At 39.2% G+C, this 23,558-nt stretch overlaps 2 protein-coding genes across 2 annotated transcripts; both read left to right on the forward strand.

Moving 5' to 3' along the window:
- The first annotated feature begins 5,331 nt into the window (after positions 1–5,331).
- On the forward strand, positions 5,332–9,447 carry LOC5570224 (arrestin domain-containing protein 3). Its single transcript, XM_021856050.1, has 3 exons — positions 5,332–5,559; positions 8,155–9,069; positions 9,127–9,447. The coding sequence occupies exons 1-3, from the start codon at positions 5,445–5,447 to the stop codon at positions 9,312–9,314; spliced, it is 1,218 nt and encodes a 405-aa protein (XP_021711742.1). The 5' UTR covers positions 5,332–5,444; the 3' UTR covers positions 9,315–9,447.
- Positions 9,448–21,781: 12,334 nt separating this feature from the next.
- LOC110680233 (39S ribosomal protein L44, mitochondrial-like) lies at positions 21,782–23,035 on the forward strand. Its single transcript, XM_021856048.1, has 2 exons — positions 21,782–21,988; positions 22,056–23,035. Exons 1-2 carry the CDS (start codon positions 21,928–21,930, stop codon positions 22,976–22,978), a joined length of 984 nt encoding a protein of 327 aa, XP_021711740.1. The 5' UTR covers positions 21,782–21,927; the 3' UTR covers positions 22,979–23,035.
- The last annotated feature ends 523 nt before the right edge of the window (positions 23,036–23,558 follow it).

The following is a 23,558-nucleotide window of genomic DNA, read 5'->3' on the forward strand; positions in this document are numbered from 1 at the left end:
GCTGCATCATCAAGTCCTATAAAAAGGATATGCAGGCCCAGGAAAGGATCTTTTTCGGTAACAAAATTCTGACAGTTAAAATCGTCCGTTACTTTCAACTTTTCTTACATTCCATAGGAACAAAATTCCTACAAGTACAGTCACCCCACAGTTATGGATCAGCTAAGGGTTATTTTTCAGAACAAAATATGATTAAAAATTATGGTGACGCTTTACAAAACAAAAATACCTCCCTGGCACTGCAGAATACAGTTGTTTTTGAGAATACACCTCAAAATTCCCGATTATTTACGAAAAAGTGTCGATTTCGATAGAAATTTTAAACGATGTCTACCCCACAGATGTGGATCAGTGGGAGAGGAGGATCCCTATTATGGATCAAACCGACTCAAATTATGGATCAAAACACTACAACAGCAATTTAACTGCTAGGTAAACGAAAGGTGTGATCGTGAAAGCATACGTTTTGGCGTTTGTTTCGGAATCGTCTTATCTTTGATTCATAACTGTGGTATGGTTTACAATACCTCACAGTTATGAATCAACACTTCTGGGAATACGATTGACATTTTATTTTCTACGGACGAAAAGAGTATGCTTAAGCATATTATAATTGATTGCGATGCTGTATAGATATATGGTTAACGTAGGTAAAATGAGTTATGCGTAATTGAAACTATATTTGATAAGATATTCCCGTTTCAATCCAACTTTGATCCATATCTGTGTGCTATCCATAACTGTGGGGTGACTGTATTTGTCGTGTGTGATCAAGCGACGCACCGTTAATTACCATTGGTGCCAAGTGTTTAACGGAGTGGTTGAAGATACCGAGAAGTGCCCGAGTGGTTTAACGAAGCATCGGTGATATTGAAGGGCGGCTGGAGAAATCTACCAAATCCGTCCGTAGCTAGATTCACCTCCCCGGACCCGACCCGGCAGTCGACTTCGAGCTGAAAAGTGGACGAATCGGTCTTCGACAGGTCCTAAAGTCGAATAACCCAGCAACCGCTGTGGGCAGGTGATATTTATCTTGTGCATCCTTTACTACCCTCAAAACTCCCTCACAATAATATACAATATTGAATAAATAATTATTTGAAATTTAAATTTGAAAATGCAGTGTTAAAGCTAAATTACTTATTTTACGTGCAATTCCCTTCCCCCCTTTTGTGGTGGCAGAATTAAAGTCGCGAAACAAGTGTGGGTTGTGAGTCCACCCCAGTAGTGATTCTCCCGGATAGACCCTGAGAGGGCTAAAGTGTTAATAGTCTTTAAAATTTGCCTGTAAGTTTTTTTTTAGTGTTGGGTGGTAAATGACTGGACAATGCGTACCATTAGTACTTCGCGTACCTGCAGGCATAAAATAGATCCCATTTGTGGTCCTTAGCCTCTGGTCCAGTATCTCCTATCCCTACCTCCCCGTGGTGGCGCCTGGGGTACGAGTAACCGTAGGGAAGATCGGGTAACCAACCCTGGTAGGATCTTGGTCGTATGCTGACAGGGAAGGGGGGCGCCTCTCTTCTGAGGGTGTAGCTAATCAGAGCGTCTGTTCTCCATGTTAGGGGCGGCTCAAAACAGCGTCTGTTCTCCATGTTAGGAGCAGCTGATCATCGTCCAAGTGTCAGCGTGGGACTCTAAACAGTGCTGTGCACGATGACCCTCCGGCGAGACAGGGGGTTGGTGCAGGCCTTACAAGCCAGCCGTAAAAATCATCAGTACAGGAAGCATACAATGTAAATTCGGACCGGAACAATCGGCATAGACCCAGGCATCGAAAACGGACTAACGATTGGAAACTCGGATCATGGAACTGTAAGTCTCTCAATTTCTTGGGAAGTACCCGCATTCTTTCCGAATTATTGAAGGTCCGCAAGTTCAACATCGTAGCGCTGCAGGAGGTTTACTGGAAAGGGTCGACAGTACATACGTATAGGGATGGTTGTACCATCTACCAGAGCTGCGGCAATAGACATGAGCTGGGCACAGCTTTTATCGTGATGTGCGAAATGCAGAGGCGCGCGATTGGGTGGTGGCCAATCGACAACAGAATGTGCAAGTTGAGGATCAAAGGCCGTTTCTTCAATATCATCATAATCAACGTGCACAGCCCTCACCTAGCAAGTGGCGATGACGATAAGGACGCTTTCTACGCGCAGCTGGAACGTGAATACGACGGCTGCCCAAGCCCAGATCTCAACGCTCAGGTTGGCCAGGAGGAGGAATTTAGACCGATTATAGGGAAGTTCAGCGCTCACCAGCTTACGAACGAAAACGGCCTTAGACTGATTGATTTCGCCGCCTCCAAAAACATGGCCATATGTAGTACCTACTTCCAGCACAGCTTCCAGTATCGGTACACCTGATCACCCCAACAAACTGAATCGCAAATCGACCACGTTTTGATTGATGGACACTTCTCGGACATTAACGACGTCAGAACGGCGCAAACATCGATTCGGACCACTACCTAGTGACGGTTAAAGTGCGCCAACGACTCTCCGTTGTGAACAACATTCGGTACCGACGCTCGCCACGGTACAATCTGGAACGACTCAAGCTACCCGAAGTCGCAACTGATTACGCGCAAAGCCTTGAAGCCCCTCTTGAGGACTGCTGGAGTAGTCTCAAAGCAGCCATAAACAACGCAGCGGAAGGTGCCATTGGGTTCGTGGAAGCAAATCGACGGAACGGTTGGTTCGACAAGGAGTGTCAGACGGTTTTGGACGAGAAGAATGCAGCGCGGGCGATGATGCTGCAGCAAGGCACCAGTCAAAACGTGGAACGATACAAACAGAAGCGAAGACAGTAAACCCATCTATTCCGGGATAAAAAGCGCCGCCTGGAAGAGTTGGAGTGCGAAGAGATAGATCAGCTGTATCGTTCTCAAGAAACACGAGAGTTCTACAAGAAACTAAATGCATCCCGCAAAGGCTTTGTGCCGCGAGCCGAAATGTGCCGGGATAAGGACGGAGGTATCTTGACGGACGAACGTGAGGTGATTGAAAGGTGGAAGCAGCACTACGATGAACACCTAAATGGCGCAGAGGAGGAAGATCAAGACAGCAGAAGGAATGGCTTCATCAGTACGGCGGATGAGGGAGACGTGCCAACTCCCACAATAGGTGAAGTTAAGAATGCTATCAAACAGCTCAAGAACAACAAAGCAGCTGGAAAGGATGGTATTGGAGCGGAACTTACTAAAATGGGCCCGGACAGGTTGGCCACTTGTCTGCACCGATTGATAGCCAGGATCTGGGATACAGAACTGCTACCGGAGGAGTGGAAGGAGGGAATAGTATACCCAATATACAAAAAGGGTGACAAGTTAGAATGTGAGAACTATCGAGCGATCACCATTCTTAACGCAGCTAATAAAGTGCTTTCCCAGATCATCTTCCGCCGTCTATCGCCACTGGCAAGCAGATTTGTGAGAAGTTATCAAGCCGGTTTTGTGGACGGGCGATCGACGACAGACCAAATCTTTATGTTGCGGCAGATCCTCCAAAAGTGTCGCGAATATCAAGTCCCACAAATCTGCTTGCTAGCGGCGAAAGACGGCGGAAGATGATCTGGGAAAGAACTTTATAGGCTGCATTAAGAATAGTGATCGCTCGATAGTTCTCACATTCTAACTTGTCACCCTTTTTATGTATAGGCCCTTCTTCCACTCAAATCTTGTCGAAATATGATTTCCCAGCAGAGTTGCAGCCACATTAAAAAGGGGGATCAAGTCGCCACAGTCTTCCCTACTGATAGCTTAAGCATCCATTGACGTTTACCTTATAATGAATGAAGCCGAGATTTCAAAATGTTTTGTAGTTGACCGCCAACTTTGCCCCAAAAGAATTCCTTCCATAACGGGTTATTGTTAAATGTTTAGGATTTACCTACGTGGAGTGCTTCGTGAAGCCCAAGCAGGACAGTTCGGTTTTGCGTCGTCCGATAGATTTAGCTCACAGTTTCGCGCATGTTTTAGTCGCCGGAGATTTTGTTTTTTCCTGTTTTGGAGCGTCTTGCTGGGTAGTGCTTCGTGAAGCCCAAGCAGGACAGTTCGGTTTTGCGTCGTCCAATAGATTTAGCTCACAGTTTCGCGCATGTTTTCGTCGCCGGAGATTTTTTTTTTCTTCTGTTTTGGAGCGTCTTGCTGGGTAGTGCTTCGTGAAGCCCAAGCAGGACCGTTTTTACATTCAGAAATGGAATAGTGAAAAGTGAAAAATGAAAAAGTGATTTGTTTGATTTGTGTCCTCAGTACTGTTGGTTTTTGGCCGCCCGAAGTTCACCGAACCATCCGGAAGTGACATGCAGCACATAAATTTAGAGAATCAATCCGGTGAGTTTGTTCCAGTATGATACTTTTTCTTTTGTGAGCCTTCCGGATCGTTTTTGTTCGCGTCGTGGAACTTCTGATCGTTTCTTGAACGGAAAATGTTATTTTCGGAGTTTGATAATTATGTTCAGATTGCGCATTCTGTCCGGGCGGGTGTAACGCAACTAACAATCGGTTGTGGATGCTTTTTAACTGTTCGATGACCCTGGAGGGATCGATCCTGCTTTTCGTATAATTTTGAGCAGAAAAACCGACTGTGTCCTAGGGTGTTTAGTTCGAACGCGCTTCCTTTCGTTTTTCGATTATCTAAAAATACAGTACCACCCAGTACAGTTTTTCAATGAGCACAGTACAGTTTTTCAATAGGCGTGATTTTTTTTTTTTTTTACGCGTATCGTTACACAATCCGATGACCCTGGAGGGATCGGTTTTGCTTTTTACTGGTTGTTGAGCAAAAATATTACTGCACAATCGACAAGCATTTCGCGAAATACTATTTATACTATAAATAAGCTATTGTTTTCTCTTTTGATTGCCGGCATTCAAAAGATTAATTTGAAAACGCTTAAACAACAAATATTTATGGTCTATCGCCAGCTTTCTAGGCGAATCCTGACAATATACCTTCCCCAACCTCCAACTCCGTAGCACTTATGAGGGTGTCGCTGAGTCGGTGGCCTCTCATTAAGTAAGTGCTACATCAACATTTCCTTCCCCTATCCCAAGTTACGGTAAAGATGGGCGTGGCCGGGAATAGCGATATTCATGCTTTTAGTATTCTTGTTTATGATTTGAACAAGGTATACTCCCCTGCCTTGTTCTTGAAAGTAGTCAGGATGAGATTATTAAAAAGAAACATGAATGTTGCTAGTATCCAATCTACGAAGTATACCGTAACTACGCTAACGCTAACGCTAACGCTAACGCTAACGCTAATGTTTAGGATTTACCTACGTGTTGACTACGCAACTCAATTGATAAGCGAAATTTCATCACATCAACTCACCAATCTTATCTTATCACTACAAAAAAGATCTTTCTTTCAGATATTTGTCCACCTAGATATCTACCGGATGATTATTGAGTTGGTTGCTTTCCCTCGTCACAGTCGTCAATGTCCATCAACTGTGAAATCAAGTTCGACGAGAATCCGTATGGAGTGTACCTACCGGGGCAAACCCTATCCGGGATCGTAGAACTTCGCTTGGACGAAGCGGTGGAGGTGAGAGGTAAATGCGGCATTGTAAGATTTGAACGTTTCCAAATTTCGGAAGCTACATTGAGAATGTTACAGTAGATGTTTAACATGCGTGAAGCATCTATATATATATATATATATATATATATATATATATATATATATATATATATATATATATATATATATATATATATATATATATATATATATATATATATATATATATATATATATATATATATATATATATATATATATATATATATATATATATATATATATATATATATATATATATATATATATATATATATATATATATATATATATATATATATATATATATATATATATATATATATATATATATATATATATATATATATATATATATATATATATATATATATATATATATATATATATATATATATATATATATATATATATATATATATATATATATATATATATATATATATATATATATATATATATATATATATACATATATATATATATATATATATATATATATATACATATATATATATATATATATATATATACATATATATATATATATATATATATATATACATATATATATATATATATATATATATATACATATATATATATATATATATATATATATATTTTGCTGAAATATTGTATCTATATAACCTAAGGTACCCCGGGGCAAGTGAGAATCTGGGGTAAGTGGGGCGTTTCGTCATAGCTCACTTAGGAAAAGTTTTTCATGGGGGTATTCCTCTAGGAAGTTGAAGATACAATGACAAGGAATGTATTAGGTACAAAACATATTGTAATTTTTATTACCATGTGGTTCATGTAACAGTTATCAATTCAGCGCCATTTTCAACTTCTATAATACATTTTGACACGTTTCACGTCTTGAATTGACCCGCAAAATATAAATGTTTTATAAATCGAAATTCCATCAGTAAGTAACAACTTTAAGTATTATTACAAGCTGCTAAAGATAAACCGGTATTATGTTTTCATTTCATATGAAATTTTCGATGATCTAACTTACCCCAAAATTTCTTTGTACCCGGGGTAAGTGGGACCTATCAAAACAAAAACCAGAATCAAAACTTTTCGTAGACGTTTTATACATTTTCCTAAAGAGTAGCACTAAAACATTAAAACAAATGATTTTTATCAAAAAAGATCAATCTCAAATTACTTAATTGCAAAAGAAGAAGAAGAAATGTGTTATTCTTCTATATATTTTTATTTGGTTTTTATTTTTGAAATACAACTCCAAAATTGAACAAACACAGAGATGAAATTTGAAATACATAATGAGAACGATTATTTTTCTATTTTATTTGAACTTTATTTGTTATTTCTGCCAAATTTAGTAGTGTCAGAAAACAATTCCACCCGATTAAACGGTTTTCAACTATGCACGTAAATAATAACAAAACATATTAATAATTTCGTCAAATATTGATTGTTTATGTTCTAACTTTTAATTAACTAAATATAAATGATATATTTTGAACAGGTTTAATTGCTCTTTACGCTTTTATTGAGAAATTTTCAGGTAATATTGAATGGGAGTTGACATACTATTATATAAACGTTTTCTTCATACAGCGTTACGTATTTTATGGTTGATCCCTTATGTACATCAAAAATGTACTCGAAATTAAAAATCTATGATTTATCAATCCTATTATTGTAATGGTTGACTTACTGATGTGGATTGACGTATGAAACTGGATGTGTCCCACTTGCCCCGTTTAATGAGGTAACTGCGTCAAATGGCTCATTCTAAAACTTCCTTCCAAGGCTTCCACAATTTCGAAATTATTCGATCAGTTTCATGCACACACCAACAAATATGTTGCCAAAATGTAATTGTGCTGTTGGATTTGAAAAATATTTACATTTGAAAATTTTATTGAACGATTCGTTTGAACTATCGTTTTTTTAGTTCCCACTTGCCCCGCGGTACCTTATATCTATATAATTATAACTCTATTCAACGCCAATTACATTGTTGCTCATAGCATAGCACATCGATTGTTGTTGTTAAGGTTGTCTGACTAAGCGTATCAATTCACACGCTTCACATCTTCTAGGGGCCCAGATAGCCGTAGCGGTAAACGCGCAGCTATTCAGCATGACCATGCTGAGGGTCGTGGGTTCGAATCCCGCTGGTCGAGGATCTTTTCGTAAAGGAAATTTTCTCGATTCCCAGGGCATATGTAGAGTATCTTCGTACCTGCCACACGATATACATATGCAAAAATGGTCAATCGACAAAGAAAGCTCTCAGTTAATAACTGTGGAAGTGCTCATAAGAACACTAATCTGAGAAGCAGGCTTTGTCCCAGTTGGGACGTAACGCCAGAAAGAAGAAGAAGATACATCTTCTACGCATAGACGCGCAGCATCATTCAAGTGTTCAATGTTTTAGTACATGTTTCACCTTTCAACTTTACAGCTGAGGAATTTCAATAAAGCTTGAACACATTGTAACAATTTTAGTACCGCCTTGCGGGGTGACATTGGGCCTGACTGTAAAAATAGTGGCCCAAAGTTACCCCGCATGACGGTATTTGAATTGTGACTCTTATTTTTCCAGGAATTGCTCTACAAATCAAGGGTGTCGCCGAAGTTTCTTGGTGCGAGAGTTCAGGAACTGGAAGTAATCGTGAAACAATTCACTATCATGGACGACAAGATTACATGAATTCTACCACTTATTTAGCTGGCTTAAAAGATGGAACTAACATTAACCTGTTGCCAGGACTGCACCCGTATCGGTTTTCATGTGATCTACCGGCCAACTTGGTCACATCAGTGGAAGCCAAACATGGACACATCCGTTACACGGTTAAGGTTATTGTTGAACGTTCCTGGAAAGCTGATCAGTCGTACAAAGTAGCATTTACGGTTCTACGGCACGTCAACCTGAGTGAGGAAAACTTCGATGTGCGTCTACCGACCAAAACGACACATGCGAAAACCTTCTGTTGTGGATCCTGCCGTTCTGCACCGATGGTCTTTACAGCTGAAACCCCAATTTCCGGATACGTTCCTGGACAGACCATAGCTGTTCGCATCGAAGTCGATAACCAGAGCAATAAAACACTGAACGAAATTGCCACCAAGCTTCTACGAGAAGTGTCTTTCATTAGTCAAACTCCGTATACTAGAGTCAAGACATCTACTGCAGTTATGGCGGAAATTCGCTGTAAAGGTGTTGAAAAGCACCAGAAAGATAGCTGCGTACAACATCTCCTAATTCCACCTTTGCCTCCAACCAATAGAACTTGCCAAGTGCTTACGGTAAACTACGTACTCGAAGTGGAAGGAAAATTTTCTGGTTTGACCATTAATCCCAGAATTCAGGTCCCCATCACTTTGGGTACCATTCCGCTGACGACGTCAGCGATCCCTACTTTTGACGACGTGCCAAACATGACAGCTACAATAGTGGTGCAGCCGATGGCGTCCACTTCAAATGCGCAAACACACGCCATACCCGTGGATCTTCGTAAGTATTGCAGGTGTAGGTCAACGTTGTTATATTCTACATTATATCTTCCATCAGCTCCACCAAGTTACGAGGAGGCGACCCACACAAATCGGGCAAACATTCAGGAAGAGGGAGAAACCAACGAAATCGGTTGTAAGGAGTTCAGTCCGAGGTATATAATCTATCGATTCAGTGCCGATGAACCTACGCTACCGGAAGTATTCGAGTCCAAATCGAATAAGCAATCCATGGAGGTGGAGTAGTTAGGGAGGCGATTAAGAGGAATGATCCAACATTAACATTGATATTAATATTTTTTATACATTTTTCGATAAATAATTTATGATCATATAAATTCTATATAAATAAATTATGATTCCAATTAGATACGAATAACAAATTTTTAAATACAGAATCTTAGTTTTTCATTGGATAACAATGTCTTCACTCATAATCTACCATTCCCACGCTATTCTTGGTTCTACTGAATGTTCATCATTATACCATCTATTATCAACATTATTTATCATTACACTCCGTAACAAAAATGACATTTTTGCAATTCCGTTGCAAATCAATCAACTTTTCATTGACAAGTTGATCAACATAACGGCCTACTTTTCCTACCGAAAAAACAGTGCTGAAAAGTGCTACTTTTCAGCACTCTTTTCGATGCTGAAATGTAGCACTTTTCAGTACTGTTTTGGTAAGCGTTCTGCGCGGCGTGTGAGTCGAGATGAGTCGTGCTCACCTAGGGTGACGTTGGGCGACTAATGTTATTCAAATGGGAGCGAGTTGATACCTCACCGACTCGTCTCGCTTGTGCACAGAATAAGCACAATTGCATCTGATTTTTGGGTTTTTATCTACGACTGGCGTAAGGTAAGAATTGTCGGTGTCGGATAGCGAGGTGACAATTCTTGACTAGAGTGAAGTGACTTTCCATTTGGTTTACACGACGAGTCACTTCACTGAAGTCTATATCCGTTATGCAATCTGGTTTCGACACAGGCTGCCGATTCTGATGTGGGATCGGAACGTCCAGCATTTTTTTTTTATTTTTTTTTTTATTAGTATCATTCCAAACATTACATTCATTTCTTATATGTAGGTGTTCTGTGTTATTAGACAACACTATCATCCTAATTTGGTAAAACAAATTTAAGATTTAATTAACATTTTGTTAACAACATGTTACATTTCATTTGCCGTAGCAGTTCAGTTTTTTTACAGGTGAGTTGATTTCACCTGCTTATAAGAGAAAAAACTTAACCTAACTTAACCTAAACATATAACGCATTAATCATGGCAATAGAAGATTGTAACCATTTTTGCCTGAAATTATTAATGATTGTATTTGACATTTGTTCCAATGTTTCAACATTGGATATTCTATGTAACTCATTGGTACTATACCAGGGAGGAAGCCTCAGAATCATTTTCAAAATTTTATTTTGAATTCTCTGCAGAGCTTTCTTCCTGGTATTACAACAGCTAGTCCATATTGGTACAGCATACAACATGGCTGGCCTGAAAATTTGTTTGAATATCAAAAGCTTGTTCTTAAGACAAAGTTTTGATTTTCTATTAATAAGGGGATAGAGACATTTTACATATTTATTACATTTGGCTTGAATGCCCTCAATGTGATTTTTGAAAGTTAAATTCTTATCTAGCATGAGCCCTAGGTACTTAACTTCATCTGACCAATTTATTGGAACCCCTCTCATCGTGACAACATGTCTACTTGAAGGTTTCAAATAAAGAGCTTTTGGTTTATGTGGGAATATTATTAGTTGATTTTGGAAGCATTAGGAGAAATCTTCCATTTTTGCAAGTATGAAGAAAAAATATCCAAACTTTTTTTGCAATCGACTACAGATGACACGCAGGCTTCGTCCTTTGGCGGAGAGGCCTGTGTCATCTGCAAACAAAGATTTTTGACATCCCTGAGGTAGCTCAGGTAAGTCAGATTTGAAAATATTGTATAATATTGGTCCCAAAATGCTGCCTTGAGGAACACCAGCTCTTACAGGAAGTCTTTCAGATCTGGAGTTCTGATAATTAACCTGAAGTGTACGATTTGACAGATAACTTTGAATTATTCTAACAATGTATGTTGGAAAATTAAAGTTTTTTTCAAACCTTCATGCCAAACACTGTCGAATGCTTTTTCCATGTCTAGAAGAGCAAGACCAGTAGAATAGCCTTCAGATTTATTGGAATGGATCAAATTTGTTACATGTAAAAGTTGATGAGTGGTCGAATGTCCATGGCGGAATCCGAACTGTTCATTGGCAAAAATTGAATTTTCGTTGATGTGGGCCATCATTCTGTTCAAAATAACCTTTTCAAAAAGTTTACTGATGGAGGAAAGCAAACTGATTGGACGATAGCTAGAAGCTTCTGCAGGATTTTTGTCTGTTTTTGAAATTGGATCAACCTTAGCATTTTTCCATTTATCAGGAAAATATGCTAATTGAAAACATTTGTTAAATATATCAACTAAAAATGATAAGCTACTTTCTGGAAGTTTCTTGATGAGGATGTAGAAAATTCCATCATCGCCAGGAGCTTTCATATTTTTGAATTTTTTAATAATAGTTCTCACTTCTTCCAAATCAGTCCCAGGCATTTTCGAAAACGTTCTCTTGATTGAGAATATTTTCGAACTCCTGAGTAACTTGATTTTCAATTGGACTAGTAAGTCCTAAATTAAAATTGTGCGCACTTTCAAACTGCATAGCAAGTTTTTGAGCTTTTTCGCAATTAGTTAGTAATAATTTGTTTTCCTCTTTCAATGCCGGTATTGGCTTCTGAGGTTTTTTCAAGATTTTAGATAATTTCCAAAAGGGCTTAGAGCCAGGGTCCAATTGAGAAATTTTATTTTCAAAATTTTTGTTTCTTAATTGAGCTAAACGTTTCTTGATTTCTTTCTGCAAATCCTGCCATATAATTTTCATAGCAGGATCGCGAGTGCGTTGAAATTGCCTTCTCCTCACGTTTTTAAGACGAATCAAGAGTTTAAGATCATCGTCTATAATCACGGATTCAAATTTTACTTCACATTTTTGAATTGCAATGCTCCTGGCTTCAACAACGGAATTTGTTAAAGTTTCAAGAGCATTGTCAATATCAAGTTTAGTTTCTAAAGAAATGTTAACATCAAGATTGGAGTCAACATACGTTTTACATATATTCCAGTCGGCTCGTAAATAATTGAAAGTGGAGCTGATAGGATTGAGAATCGCTTCTTGGGATATTTGAAATGTAACAGGGACATAATCAGAATCAGTAATCAGTTGGCTACAAAGATGACTAGAGTCGGTTAAGACCAAGTCAATCGTAGATGGATTTCTAGAAGAGGAAAAACATGTGGGGCTATCAGGGTATTGAATTGAGAAATATCCTGAAGAGCAGTCATCAAATAAAATTCTGCCGTTGGAATTACTTTGAGATTTATTCCATGACCGATGTTTGGCATTAAAGTCACCAATGACAAAACATTTTGACTTATTGCGAGTCAATTTACGCAAGTCAGTTTGGAGCAAATTAACTTGCTGCCCAGAGCATTGAAAAGGCAAATAGGCAGCTATGAAAGTATATTTACCAAACTGTGTTTCAACAGAAACACCTAAAGTTTCAAAAACTTTAGTTTCAAATGATGAAAACAGTTGATGTTTTATATTGCTGTTTGCATTTGAGATGCAAATTTTGACTAAACGTCCTCCAAATGCGGTAAAACAAAACAATCAAAGGACACCTAGCAACGTTTTCCAAAATCACCGCCGACCTAACAAGAAAAATCTATCTTTGACATCGCATTTCTTGTAGAAAATCTTACCGCATTTGATATTTGCATTTCAAATGCACAAAGCAATACGCCTATGAATGATGATTGCAACTCCCCCACATGCCCCATCAAGTCGATCATTACGATAAACAAAAAAGTTAGGATCTCTTTTGAGTTTAGATCCAGGTTTTAAATACGTTTCGGTAATAACTGCTATATGCACGTTATTAACCGTAAGAAAATTAAACAGCTCGTCCTCTTTACCATTCAGAGAACGAGCATTCCAATTTAAAATATTTAAATTATTATTTGGATCCATTAGAAAAACGTAATCCAATAACAATTTGATTTGTAAATTTTACACCTACTTGGACTGCTTCAGTCATAGTGGTGGCTTTGAACATTGCATCAATCATTAGATTCAATTGTTCAGTTAGAAAATTAAAATCAGAGGCAGACATGTCATGTGATTTCCCATTGGAATTTCCGGTAGACGAAGAAGCGGAGTTACGGTAGGCGGTAGGGTTTTTTCCATTTGATTTGAAACAAGTAGAATGGGTACCCATGGATCGAACAGGGGAGGAGTTCGAATTTCCTGCTACGATATCGGCAAAGGATATACCGTGGGTAGATACATTCGAAATTGAAAGATTCGAACAGCTACCCGACGGATTAAAATTAGTTTGTGAATGAGCATGATTATGATCTTCCTGATGGGTATGATTCATGATCAAGCGATCGTTAACTGAAAAATGGGCATTGTTGGATACTCTACCAGGCAAATTCCGGAAACGACCGTTATCGTAACGGATATTATCTTTCATCTGCCTGGCACGAGCCTCAATGACCCTTTTGCGTGAAGGACAATTCCAAAAATTGGACTTATGGTTAGCCCCGCAATTACAGCATATGAATTTGGTGGTATCTTCCTTCACTGGACAGACGTCCTTAGCGTGAGAAGAACCTCCGCAAATCATGCATTTAGCATCCATGTGACAATTTTTTGTACCATGACCCCACTTTTGAGAAAGCCCTTTCCGAACAATGCCAGATTGGGTTCTCTTTTTCATAATGATTACTTGAACTGGGGAAAATCCAAGTATATCATTTATTCCATTTTTGATCTCTTCAGGTGATTTATAGTCACTTGAGAGACCTTTCAAGACAACTTTGAACAAACGTTCAGTTTTGTCGTCATAAGTAAAAAAATTGTGCTTCTTCTCTTCAAGATGTTTGAGAAGAAGTTCACGATCTTTAAGAGTTTCCGGCAAAACGCGACAGTCTCCTTTCTTTGCGATTTGGAAGGAAACCTTGATTCCCCTAATGGAGTTCAAGATCTCCTGCCTAAATCCCCCAAATTCGGAACAACTGACCACGATAGGCGGCACTCTTTGCTTCCTCACTTGAATCAAAGAGCCTGGGCTAGAGGCTGCTTCGATTTGGTGTTCCGAAAATTTGTCTAGAGCATCGAACTGATTGCTCATTTCGATACAATTATTCATTTCACCCTTGGAAGAAACTTCGCATTCCGGGGAAGCGTCCTTTCTTCCATTCTTGCCACGTGTAGTGACAGTTTTAAAACCCACTTTTTTGGAAGGAAGTAGTGAATTCAGAGATTCACCCTTCCTTTTGTTTGTTGTTGATACCATGTTAAGTAAATAAACGGAAGAAGACGTGACCTCCTGAGAGGTTTTTTTTTTCCCAAGACGGTGTCCAAGAAGGATTACCACCGCTAGCTTTCGCCAACGGGTCCAACGAAAAATCGAAGGCACGGGTCCAAACAAAGATAGTAAAGGGATCAATAGTAGAAAAAATAGTACTGAAAAGTACTGTTTTAGTAGCACTGAAAAGTACTGTTTTTGTAGCACTGTAAAGTACTGTTTTATTGCGTTAGGTAGTTTTTAAGAAAACTTCCAAGAGCAGAGAGAATTCGTGTACGCACAGCACGAAGGTACGATGCGCACTGAACGTCCAGCATTTGTAGTCAGCAACTGTTTATGCTGTCTTACCTGTTCGTTCCTACGGAATAAAGATGTGCATGATACCGATTGGAGCGAGAAAATTTGTGACATTCGTGGGTACTTATCACAGCCTATGTGATTGAAAAATACTGAATTGAAACTATGCATGGCTGTATGCCCATGTGGGTTCTCTTGAATAGTTATTTATGCAACAAGATGCAAAATGATGATTTTTTCAGAACGAGTCGTACATTTATCCAACTAGGCTCGCCGAGTTGGATAAATACGTTAGTTGCATACAACATTTTTTGCTATTACGAAAAATACCGTTTCATTCGGATTGATTCTAGGATCACAAACATGCTTCGAGAAAACCCACGAGGATGTACATTCTTCTTCTTTTGGCAAATCAAAGAGCTGTGTGTTTTTATTTTCTTCGATTTGTGTATTTGAAAAGAGAAAACTGCTTTTTCAGTTTTGACTTTTGTGCCATTTTTTCTTGCGCCTTAACTGAGAGCTTTCTATGCCAATTGACCATTTTTGCATATGTATATCGTGTAGCAGATACGAAGATACTCTATGCCCTGGGAAGTCGAGAAAATTTCCAACCCGAAAAGATCCTCGACCGGTGGGATTCGAACCCACGACCCTCAGCTTGATCTTGCTGAATAGCTGCACGTTTACCGCTACGGCTATATGGGCCCTCTATTACATTCGAATTTTTGGTAAAGCACAACTGCTACCTTCATGATCACCAGGCTTATGAAGTGTCGTTTTGGTGATCGTTGACCCCGAACCTTTGGCCGTTGACAAGGATTTGTTCATGACGTAATCCGCCTCATCACGGCCTCATATTTCGCCTCCCCTATTGTCACCCATGCGTGTGGTTTAGTGCAACCCTGGTGGCAGCGTTGTCAACCTTTCAGATTTGGCTGGAATATTCCAGATTTTTGAGACTCCGTAGTAAAAATAATATCAAAATAATCATCTCTGTCTTTGTTCAATTTTGGATTCGTATTTCAAAAATTAAAAAAATTAAAAGAATTGCACATTTTTTCTCCCTTTTATGCAATTATGTTATTTGAGATTTATCTCTTTATTTATCTTTTAATAAAAGTCATTTGTTTGAATGTGTTATTGCTACTCTATAAGAAAATGTTTGAGACGCGTAGGAAAACTTTTGTTTCTTGGGGTTGTTTTGATAGGTCCCACTTACCCCGGGTATAAATATATTTTGGGGTAAGTTAGACTATCAAAAATTTCATGTGAAATTAAAACAAAATACCGGTTTATCGTTAGCAGCTTGTAATAATACTTAAAAAGGTAGCTTACTGTTGGATATTCGATTTATAACCCATTTATTTTTTGCGAGTCAATGCAAGACGTGAAACGTGTCACAATTTATCTTGCAAGTTGAAAATGGGGCTGAATTGACAACTGTTACATGAACCATTTGGTAATAAAAATAACAATATTGTTGTACTTAATACATACCTTGTCATTGTATCTTCAACTTTCTAGAAGAATACCCCCAACTTTTCCTAAATGAGCTATGACATAAGCACAGAAAATTGTTCAAAACTGTTTTGAGAAAATTAATTCAGAAGAATTACAACCTGTCTTCTAATACTGTTTTCAAATTAATCACCTTTTTAACATTTTTTCGCCGTGTACATTGCTTAAATTTTGCATACAATGAGCTAGCGTTCAAAAACTAGAGAGTTCCAATTATTTACCTCAAAAAAATTATGATAAAATGATAAGCCGTTTCTTTTAGTTTCTTACGACGTTTTGTACCAGTGTAAAATCGACTCAAGTATCACTGAGAAAAAATCTACACGTCAAGGTCGTGTGTTTTACTTATAGATTTGCGCAATGAGGAAAACCACATGACTTGAGTGTGGTAGCCATACAAATTTCGTCATTGACTTCACGGTATCATAACATGTGTATCGGCATTAGGTTTTCATGTGAAACAAACATGAATGTCTGAATATTAAATCATGAAAACCAACTGATTTGATTATTGAATTCGAAATGTAGTGACTTTAGATAGTCATGTGTGCTAGAACATGAATGTCATGAGACTGAAATTTGATAGAAGAACTCTTGCTTCCCAAAGTATGGATTAGAGGGTCCTTTGCATGTCGCAAGCTTACTTGAATGTTTTTTACAAACAAGTGATTCAGCAACAAGGGGTCATGCACAAATTACGTCACGCTCCGAGGGGGGGGGGGTCAAGCAAAGTGTGACAAGCCTTACAAAAAATTCTGAGGATTCATACAAAAAACGTGACAGAGGGGGGGGGGGAGGTGGTCAAAAAAGTTTAAATTTAGCGTGACATAATTTGTGTACCATCCCCAAGCGAGGCGCCGCAAATCCTTAATTTGGGAAGCCTGGGATTAGCATAGTTCTCGTATAACTTGTGATCTCGCCCTAAAAGTCATTGGTAACCGAGTGTGTAGCTTGTTGTTGCCGAGCAAACGAATGGATTTATACGTTATTCAACAATGCCACGATCAAGAGCAGATTCTACTCTATCTGCCAGTGGTGTTAGTTTTCATTCTGATCCATTCATTGGACTTATCCACGGTCTTCTTTTATTGTCGACTTTCTTTTTCTTTTCCGTTGTAAATGCGGGCCGTGTATGGACCGATGCACGATGAGTTCACTATCTGATGTTTGAGCGGTGCCGTGTTATTTACGTGACCATGGCAACGAGTGAATTCGGCACCGCTTAAACGTCAAAATAGTGAACTAGTGCATGGACCGATGCACGAGTTCACTAATGTGACGTTTGAGCGGTGCCGAATTCACTCGTTGCCATGGTCACGTAAATAACACGGCACCGCTCAAACGTCAGATAGTGAACGCGTGCATCGGTCCATTGGTCCATACATAAAATGACATCCGGACCAACATCCAGTGAATGAATGTTCACCGGATGAACATTGAGTGGATGAATGTGCAGCGAAATTGTTCATTTTTTTGTAAACACGGCCCGCAGTAAAGGTTTTCTTTCCGCTGGAAGTTGCGGCGTGACGTCATCGTAGATTAGTTCTTTGCTTAGAAACAAGGAGCTACACAGTCGGCTACCAATGGCTTTTAGGGCAAGATCACAAAGTTATGCGAGATTTCATTTTATTCGAAGCTGAAAGCTGGGAAAATCTGCTAGTGGAATCCAATTTTTCTCTAACACTATACAATAATGTATAATTATATCCAATGGCAAAATGGCATTTCATTTATAGAAACTTAGAAGAGTAAAGATGAGGAGCTTTACTCGGACATATTCACTAATAAAAAGAAAAACGAATCTTCAAATTTTCCTCTAACACTTTTAGCTTCAGAACTTGCTTCTTCTCTTTGGAACATGATGATGACAGTCGTTCGACACGAGGCCCGACCGCAATTCAGTTCTCTATGGGTTGATCACTAACGATTTGAAACACAAAAAACGACAGCAAGCTCATCGATTACAAATCGACCAACTTGAATATAATGATCATGACACAAGATAACCATAAGTAAAACACACTGAATCCGTGTTGGGCGATGATCTATGCATCCATAGGTTGACTCATACGAATCTGAAATGGAAAGCTTCAGGAACTTATGTAGGAAACTATGGACACAGACAAACAGACGTCACACTCTCATCATTGTCCATCGACCACCTTTTTAACGGTCGATTCAAAAATATGTTAGGTGGCCAATCCGCCACCCGCAGCGCTCGCATCGTTTTTGTTCGTGTTTGACGTTTACACACTACCGCCATCTGTTGGCCCGTCAGCCAAACACACCGATTTTAGCATTGGGCGTACATCTCCTCGTGACTATGATTTTGATCGAAATTTGTTCTAAGTGTTACGTCTGTTTGTCTGTGCTATGGAATTCATGTTGTCGGTTGATGAATCAGTCAATGAAGCAAAACTATAGAATTGAATGTGTAACACACGCAGTATGAAAGAAAATCACAACAAATCGATATAGATGTTCATGAATCGATCCATAATTTCAAACACACGGATCAAACGTGTGGTTTTTTCTCAGTGGATGTAGCGATGACCAGATAATGATTCCTCATCTGATACATGCCAATTCGTCATTCGAGCAGAGTGTTGTGCCTAACACTTCTTTTCTAGCAGATATCATGAAGTTTGGACGATTGCCTATGTTAAGTAATCCAAGATCTGTACTACTTAAGGCTAAGTAGCCCGTCATTCGTTTTGGCAACAATGATGACTTTTCAGGTTGCATTTCAATGTGATAAAACTCAATCTTGATAGTTTGTATTGACTTGAAAAAGTATCACTGTACGCGCTAACATGCATAAAGTATACTGATCCTTTTTCAGCTGTGTCCGTGCAAAATCAACTGATTTTCCTTGATTCGAAATCGTGAGATGAATTAGCAACAATCATCAACGACGCGTACAAATTTCAATGACGGCCTACCCAAGTAACCACGAAGCTATATATGAATACTTTATGTTTGCTCTACAGTATGCTATCGGATTTTGTTTTAAAGTGACATAACCTTTAAGAGCTTTATAAAGCATAATTAAAGTGGGAAAGGGCCCCACAACAACCAAATTAATGCAATACTTGGTAAAGCAGTTTTAATGCACAAGCCATACTAAAGCATTTATGTTTGTATATTTAGGGTTCATGATGTATATTAGCTTAAAATAATGTATGTTTAGGGCTTGCGTTAAAAATAAACAAAACAATGAATCCATTGAATACCTTTCAATGGTTTTCTTTACCAGCTCAATGATTTTTTTATTGTTGGAATCAGGATTTGAACCCACAACTAGGATGATGGTGTGCTGGATGCCTGGCGCGTTGGTGTCCTGTGCTGAAGCTGCTGATGTAATAAGGTAGGATAAAAGTTCCTCATAAACGAAGCCACTGTGTGTGTTAACATTACTATTCGCCCAGATATTACGAATAGAAAGAATTCTCTTCGGCGATTGATTTCCTTCTCTCACCAAATGAAACATTAATAGAAAAAAATTGATCACCATACTTTCTCGTAGAGGAAATAACAGAACTTAACCCACAAAAAAAAAACCCCGGCGCAACAACATTTCAGCAGATTTCAGGGGAGAGAAATTGATCGACATTTCCTCTCCTTCCTTAGGGATGGTACACAAATTATGTCACGCTAAATTTCGACTTTTTCGAACCCCCTCCCCATCCCCCTTTGTCACGTTATTTGTGAGTCCTTAAAAAAATTTGTAAGACTTGTCACGCTTGGCTTGACCGCCTCCCCCCCCTTGGAGCGTGACGTAGTTTGTGCATGACCCCTTATGAATAAAAGAGTCTCATAGATAAAATACAACAATTTTGAATGAATACATTTATGCTTAGATCATGAATTGGGGGTTCGAGATGAAAGAAAGTCATATCATTATTCTTCCATATTCCACAAAACGTAATGAGCGAGTGCGAACGTGCTCGATCGTCTTACTTATTTATTACAGATTCGAGTGCGTTTAATGAGGTTATGTAATCTTGTATGACAACATAACTGTATATTCACTCTAAACGCTTAGCATAATGCTATATTAAAATAATGCTACAAAGCATTTACAATATTAATCAAATGCATCATTGCTTGACAGTTATTGAATAAATGCATGATAACATTATTAATGCAAAAAATGTTGACTTTCGGCCAAATTAATGCAATGGTATAATGCTTGTGGTTACTTGGGTACTTCGCCTTAAGTATTCCATAAGACTGGAGCCTCTAAAATTGATATCTGAACAGCCCCTGATGATGTGATGAGCATTGGCATCACTGCCCACAATCAGCGGAATGCCTTTTGTTACGCAGTGTACGACAACTCGTTTGAAATCATCCGATGGGGATGGTTCATCATGTGGTAAATATTATGAGCGCCGCAATATACCGAACAATAGACGTATCACAGACAAACAGACGTAACACTTAGAACAAATTTCGATCAAAATCATAGTCACGAGGAGATGTACGCCCAATGCTAAAATCGGTGTGTTTGGCTGACGGGCCAACAGATGGCGGTAGTGTGTAAACGTCAAACACGAACAAAAACGATGCGAGCGCTGCGGGTGGCGGATTGGCCACCTAACATATTTTTGAATCGACCGTTAAAAAGGTGGTCGATGGACAATGATGAGAGTGTGACGTCTGTTTGTCTGTGGACGTATTATTCCTGTTGTATCTATCGACTGTTTAACGATAAACTTGCGACGATCGACGCGCTCTCATATTTCATATTGACTGTTTAACGATAAACTTGCGACGATCGACGAGCCACCATATTTCATATAACGGAGGGTATTAGAACTAACTTGGAGAGATGATTTGGAAGTTATTTGGCAAGTTGGAGGTTAAAATCACCTCCAAACACTAGCGATTTTGCGGTGGGATGTTGACGTTTGATGACGAATTAGATTTGAGGTTGCTTCTTCTGATGCCGTTCTCAGAAATGTTCCCACACGTCACAATTTTGGTCGCCAAAGTTGTATAAAACACTGGTTGCATAAAATATTGATGTTTACACGAAATTCAAAGTACGATTTATCAAACTTTTAATTGATGTAATCCATCAAGCATTCAAAATAGGACTACCAACCATAATTTTTGGTACAATTGGTTTCAATTGCACGGGTAAATTCAAATTAAACCAACTTTTGCTTGCAGTCTCCATACAAAATTCGTCGATATGGTAAAACATGCTTTTCTGAACCATCATAATAGTTATTTATGCAACAAGTTGCAAAATGATGATTTTTTCAGCACGAGTCGTACATTTATCCAACGAGGCTCGCCGTCGATGATTCCGGCTTCCGACTGGAGCCGTGATACCACGAGTGAGTCATTGGTATTGAGCGTGTCTTGGACTGTCGACAAGATTGGGTCGATAAGGCACGCGGACAAATCGCGCAAGTTGCGCGGCGCAACAAAACAAATCAGAAGAAAGGAAGTCTCAAAAGGAAATGTCAAAACTGATTACAAAACCAAAACATAAGCTGCATGGGCCGACGGATAGTTGAAATTTTCACGTAAAATTGTGATTTTAATCATAAAATAATTGTCTTAATCAAGTTTAATTCATCATACTTCAATACAATGTCGTTCATAAATGTAAGCAGTAAGCTGATGGGCACCATTCCGCGTTTCCTCCTTTCCGGTAAGTGTTTCCCACCGAACCAGCACATGCACATGACCTAATACATCGCCTTTCTGAAAAATTTCAGCAAACCACAACCGGCAAGTGCATCGCTGGGTGGGACCAACACTACGGGAACTGAAACACCGCCGGGAGAAGATGGGACCGGAAGCGGAACTACCCCGTTCGTCCCACAGCGATTGGAACTACAAGGCGGAGATTTTCGCCTTTGGGAAACGGCTTTCGGAACAATTTGATACGGCTGTCCTGCAGCAGGCATTCACTCACCGGTCGTTCATTGCACAGGAGGAACAAAGACAGGTTGATGTCGGGATAGAGAAACCGGAATTGGGGCTTAAGGACAATAGGGAGCTGGTTCAGCTGGGGGAACGTTTGATTGAAGAGTATGTGGAAGCATTTGTTCTGACAGCGCTTCCAAGGCTACCGAACGAAGGAATTCGGTCCATTGTCAGCGGACTGACGTCCCAAGAAAAGCTGGCCAATGTGTCCAAGCATCTGGGAACGAAGGATATAATCCTAGCGGCTGAATTCCCGGTAACGGACTCCCTCCTGGCCGACACCTTTTGCGCCGTGGTCGGTGCCCTCCAGAAATCGTCCGGAGATGAACGCGCCTTTCTCTTCGTAAGGGATTTCGTTTGTACGCAGCTGAGCCAGCAGGATGTAAACGATTATTGGACCATCGAAAGCCCGCTGGATCTGCTCCGGGAGTACTGCAAGGAGAAGAAACTGGGCGAACCGGAACCCCGTTCGATTGGGCTGGTTGGGAAGAACACGTTGCTGGCGGCACATCGGGTAGGAATCTATTGCAATAAGCAGTTTGTGGGTTCCGGATATGGTGAGGACATCGACACGGCTATTGAGGAAGCGGCGCGGGACTGCCTGAGACAATTGTTCGGAACCGAGCTGAACATGAAACCGATCGATTTCGGTTTGCAGCTGGCGGATGTGGCGAAAAACATGAAACGGCGGGCAGATAAGCGAAATAATTGAATTGGAATTAGATTGTGTTACTGTGTGATAGTATAATAAAATTGCTTGAAAAAACTATTATCGTGTAGCGGCATGATTAAATCCGATGAAACACACCTAACTTCGTTTCAGTTGTTGAGGCAGGGTGTCCATGAAAATTATAATCACTTTGAATGACTAATCCCAGAACCGTAACTCAAATTACTCAAGTCAAAGCAAAATGTGTGGTATCATTATCGATTTTGACTACTCATATGGTAAAGTTCGACTCGACAGAGGAATTTGTGGGTTTATATGTGATAAAAGTAGATATTATCTGAGGTGAGCCATCCTAGGGCTTAATACCTATCTCTTAAATAATGATAATAATAAGAATGAAGTACCGTGATCTACCATATTTTGCGCACGCTCCTAATTTCGCTCACTGTCATTTTATTCATATATGTTGAAACATATTGGACTACATAATCGCATGCTATGTAACCATAGCTGAAGTAGAATTATTCAAAGTACTAGCCAACAAATTATTATTTCGCAAAACATGTTTAAAATGTCAGTGAGCGAAATTAGGAGCGCGCGCGAAATATGGGTACCTACTTTA

This window comes from Aedes aegypti, unplaced genomic scaffold (genome assembly GCF_002204515.2).
Source record: "Aedes aegypti strain LVP_AGWG unplaced genomic scaffold, AaegL5.0 Primary Assembly AGWG_AaegL5_hic_scaff_1089_PBJ_arrow, whole genome shotgun sequence".
Lineage (NCBI taxonomy): Eukaryota > Metazoa > Arthropoda > Insecta > Diptera > Culicidae > Aedes > Aedes aegypti.

What these genes read in the sequence shown, in the direction of transcription:
- LOC5570224 (XM_021856050.1), top strand. Translation starts at nt 5,445, where the DNA reads ATGTCCATCAACTGTGAAATCAAGTTCGACGAGAATCCGTATGGAGTG. An exon ending in CGAAGCGGTGGAGGTGAGAG is followed by an intron (nt 5,560 to 8,154) that starts GTAAATGCGGCA and finishes TTATTTTTCCAG; the next exon opens with GAATTGCTCTACAAATCAAG. An exon ending in CGCCATACCCGTGGATCTTC is followed by an intron (nt 9,070 to 9,126) that starts GTAAGTATTGCA and finishes ATCTTCCATCAG; the next exon opens with CTCCACCAAGTTACGAGGAG.
- LOC110680233 (XM_021856048.1), top strand. Translation starts at nt 21,928, where the DNA reads ATGTCGTTCATAAATGTAAGCAGTAAGCTGATGGGCACCATTCCGCGT. An exon ending in TCCGCGTTTCCTCCTTTCCG is followed by an intron (nt 21,989 to 22,055) that starts GTAAGTGTTTCC and finishes GAAAAATTTCAG; the next exon opens with CAAACCACAACCGGCAAGTG.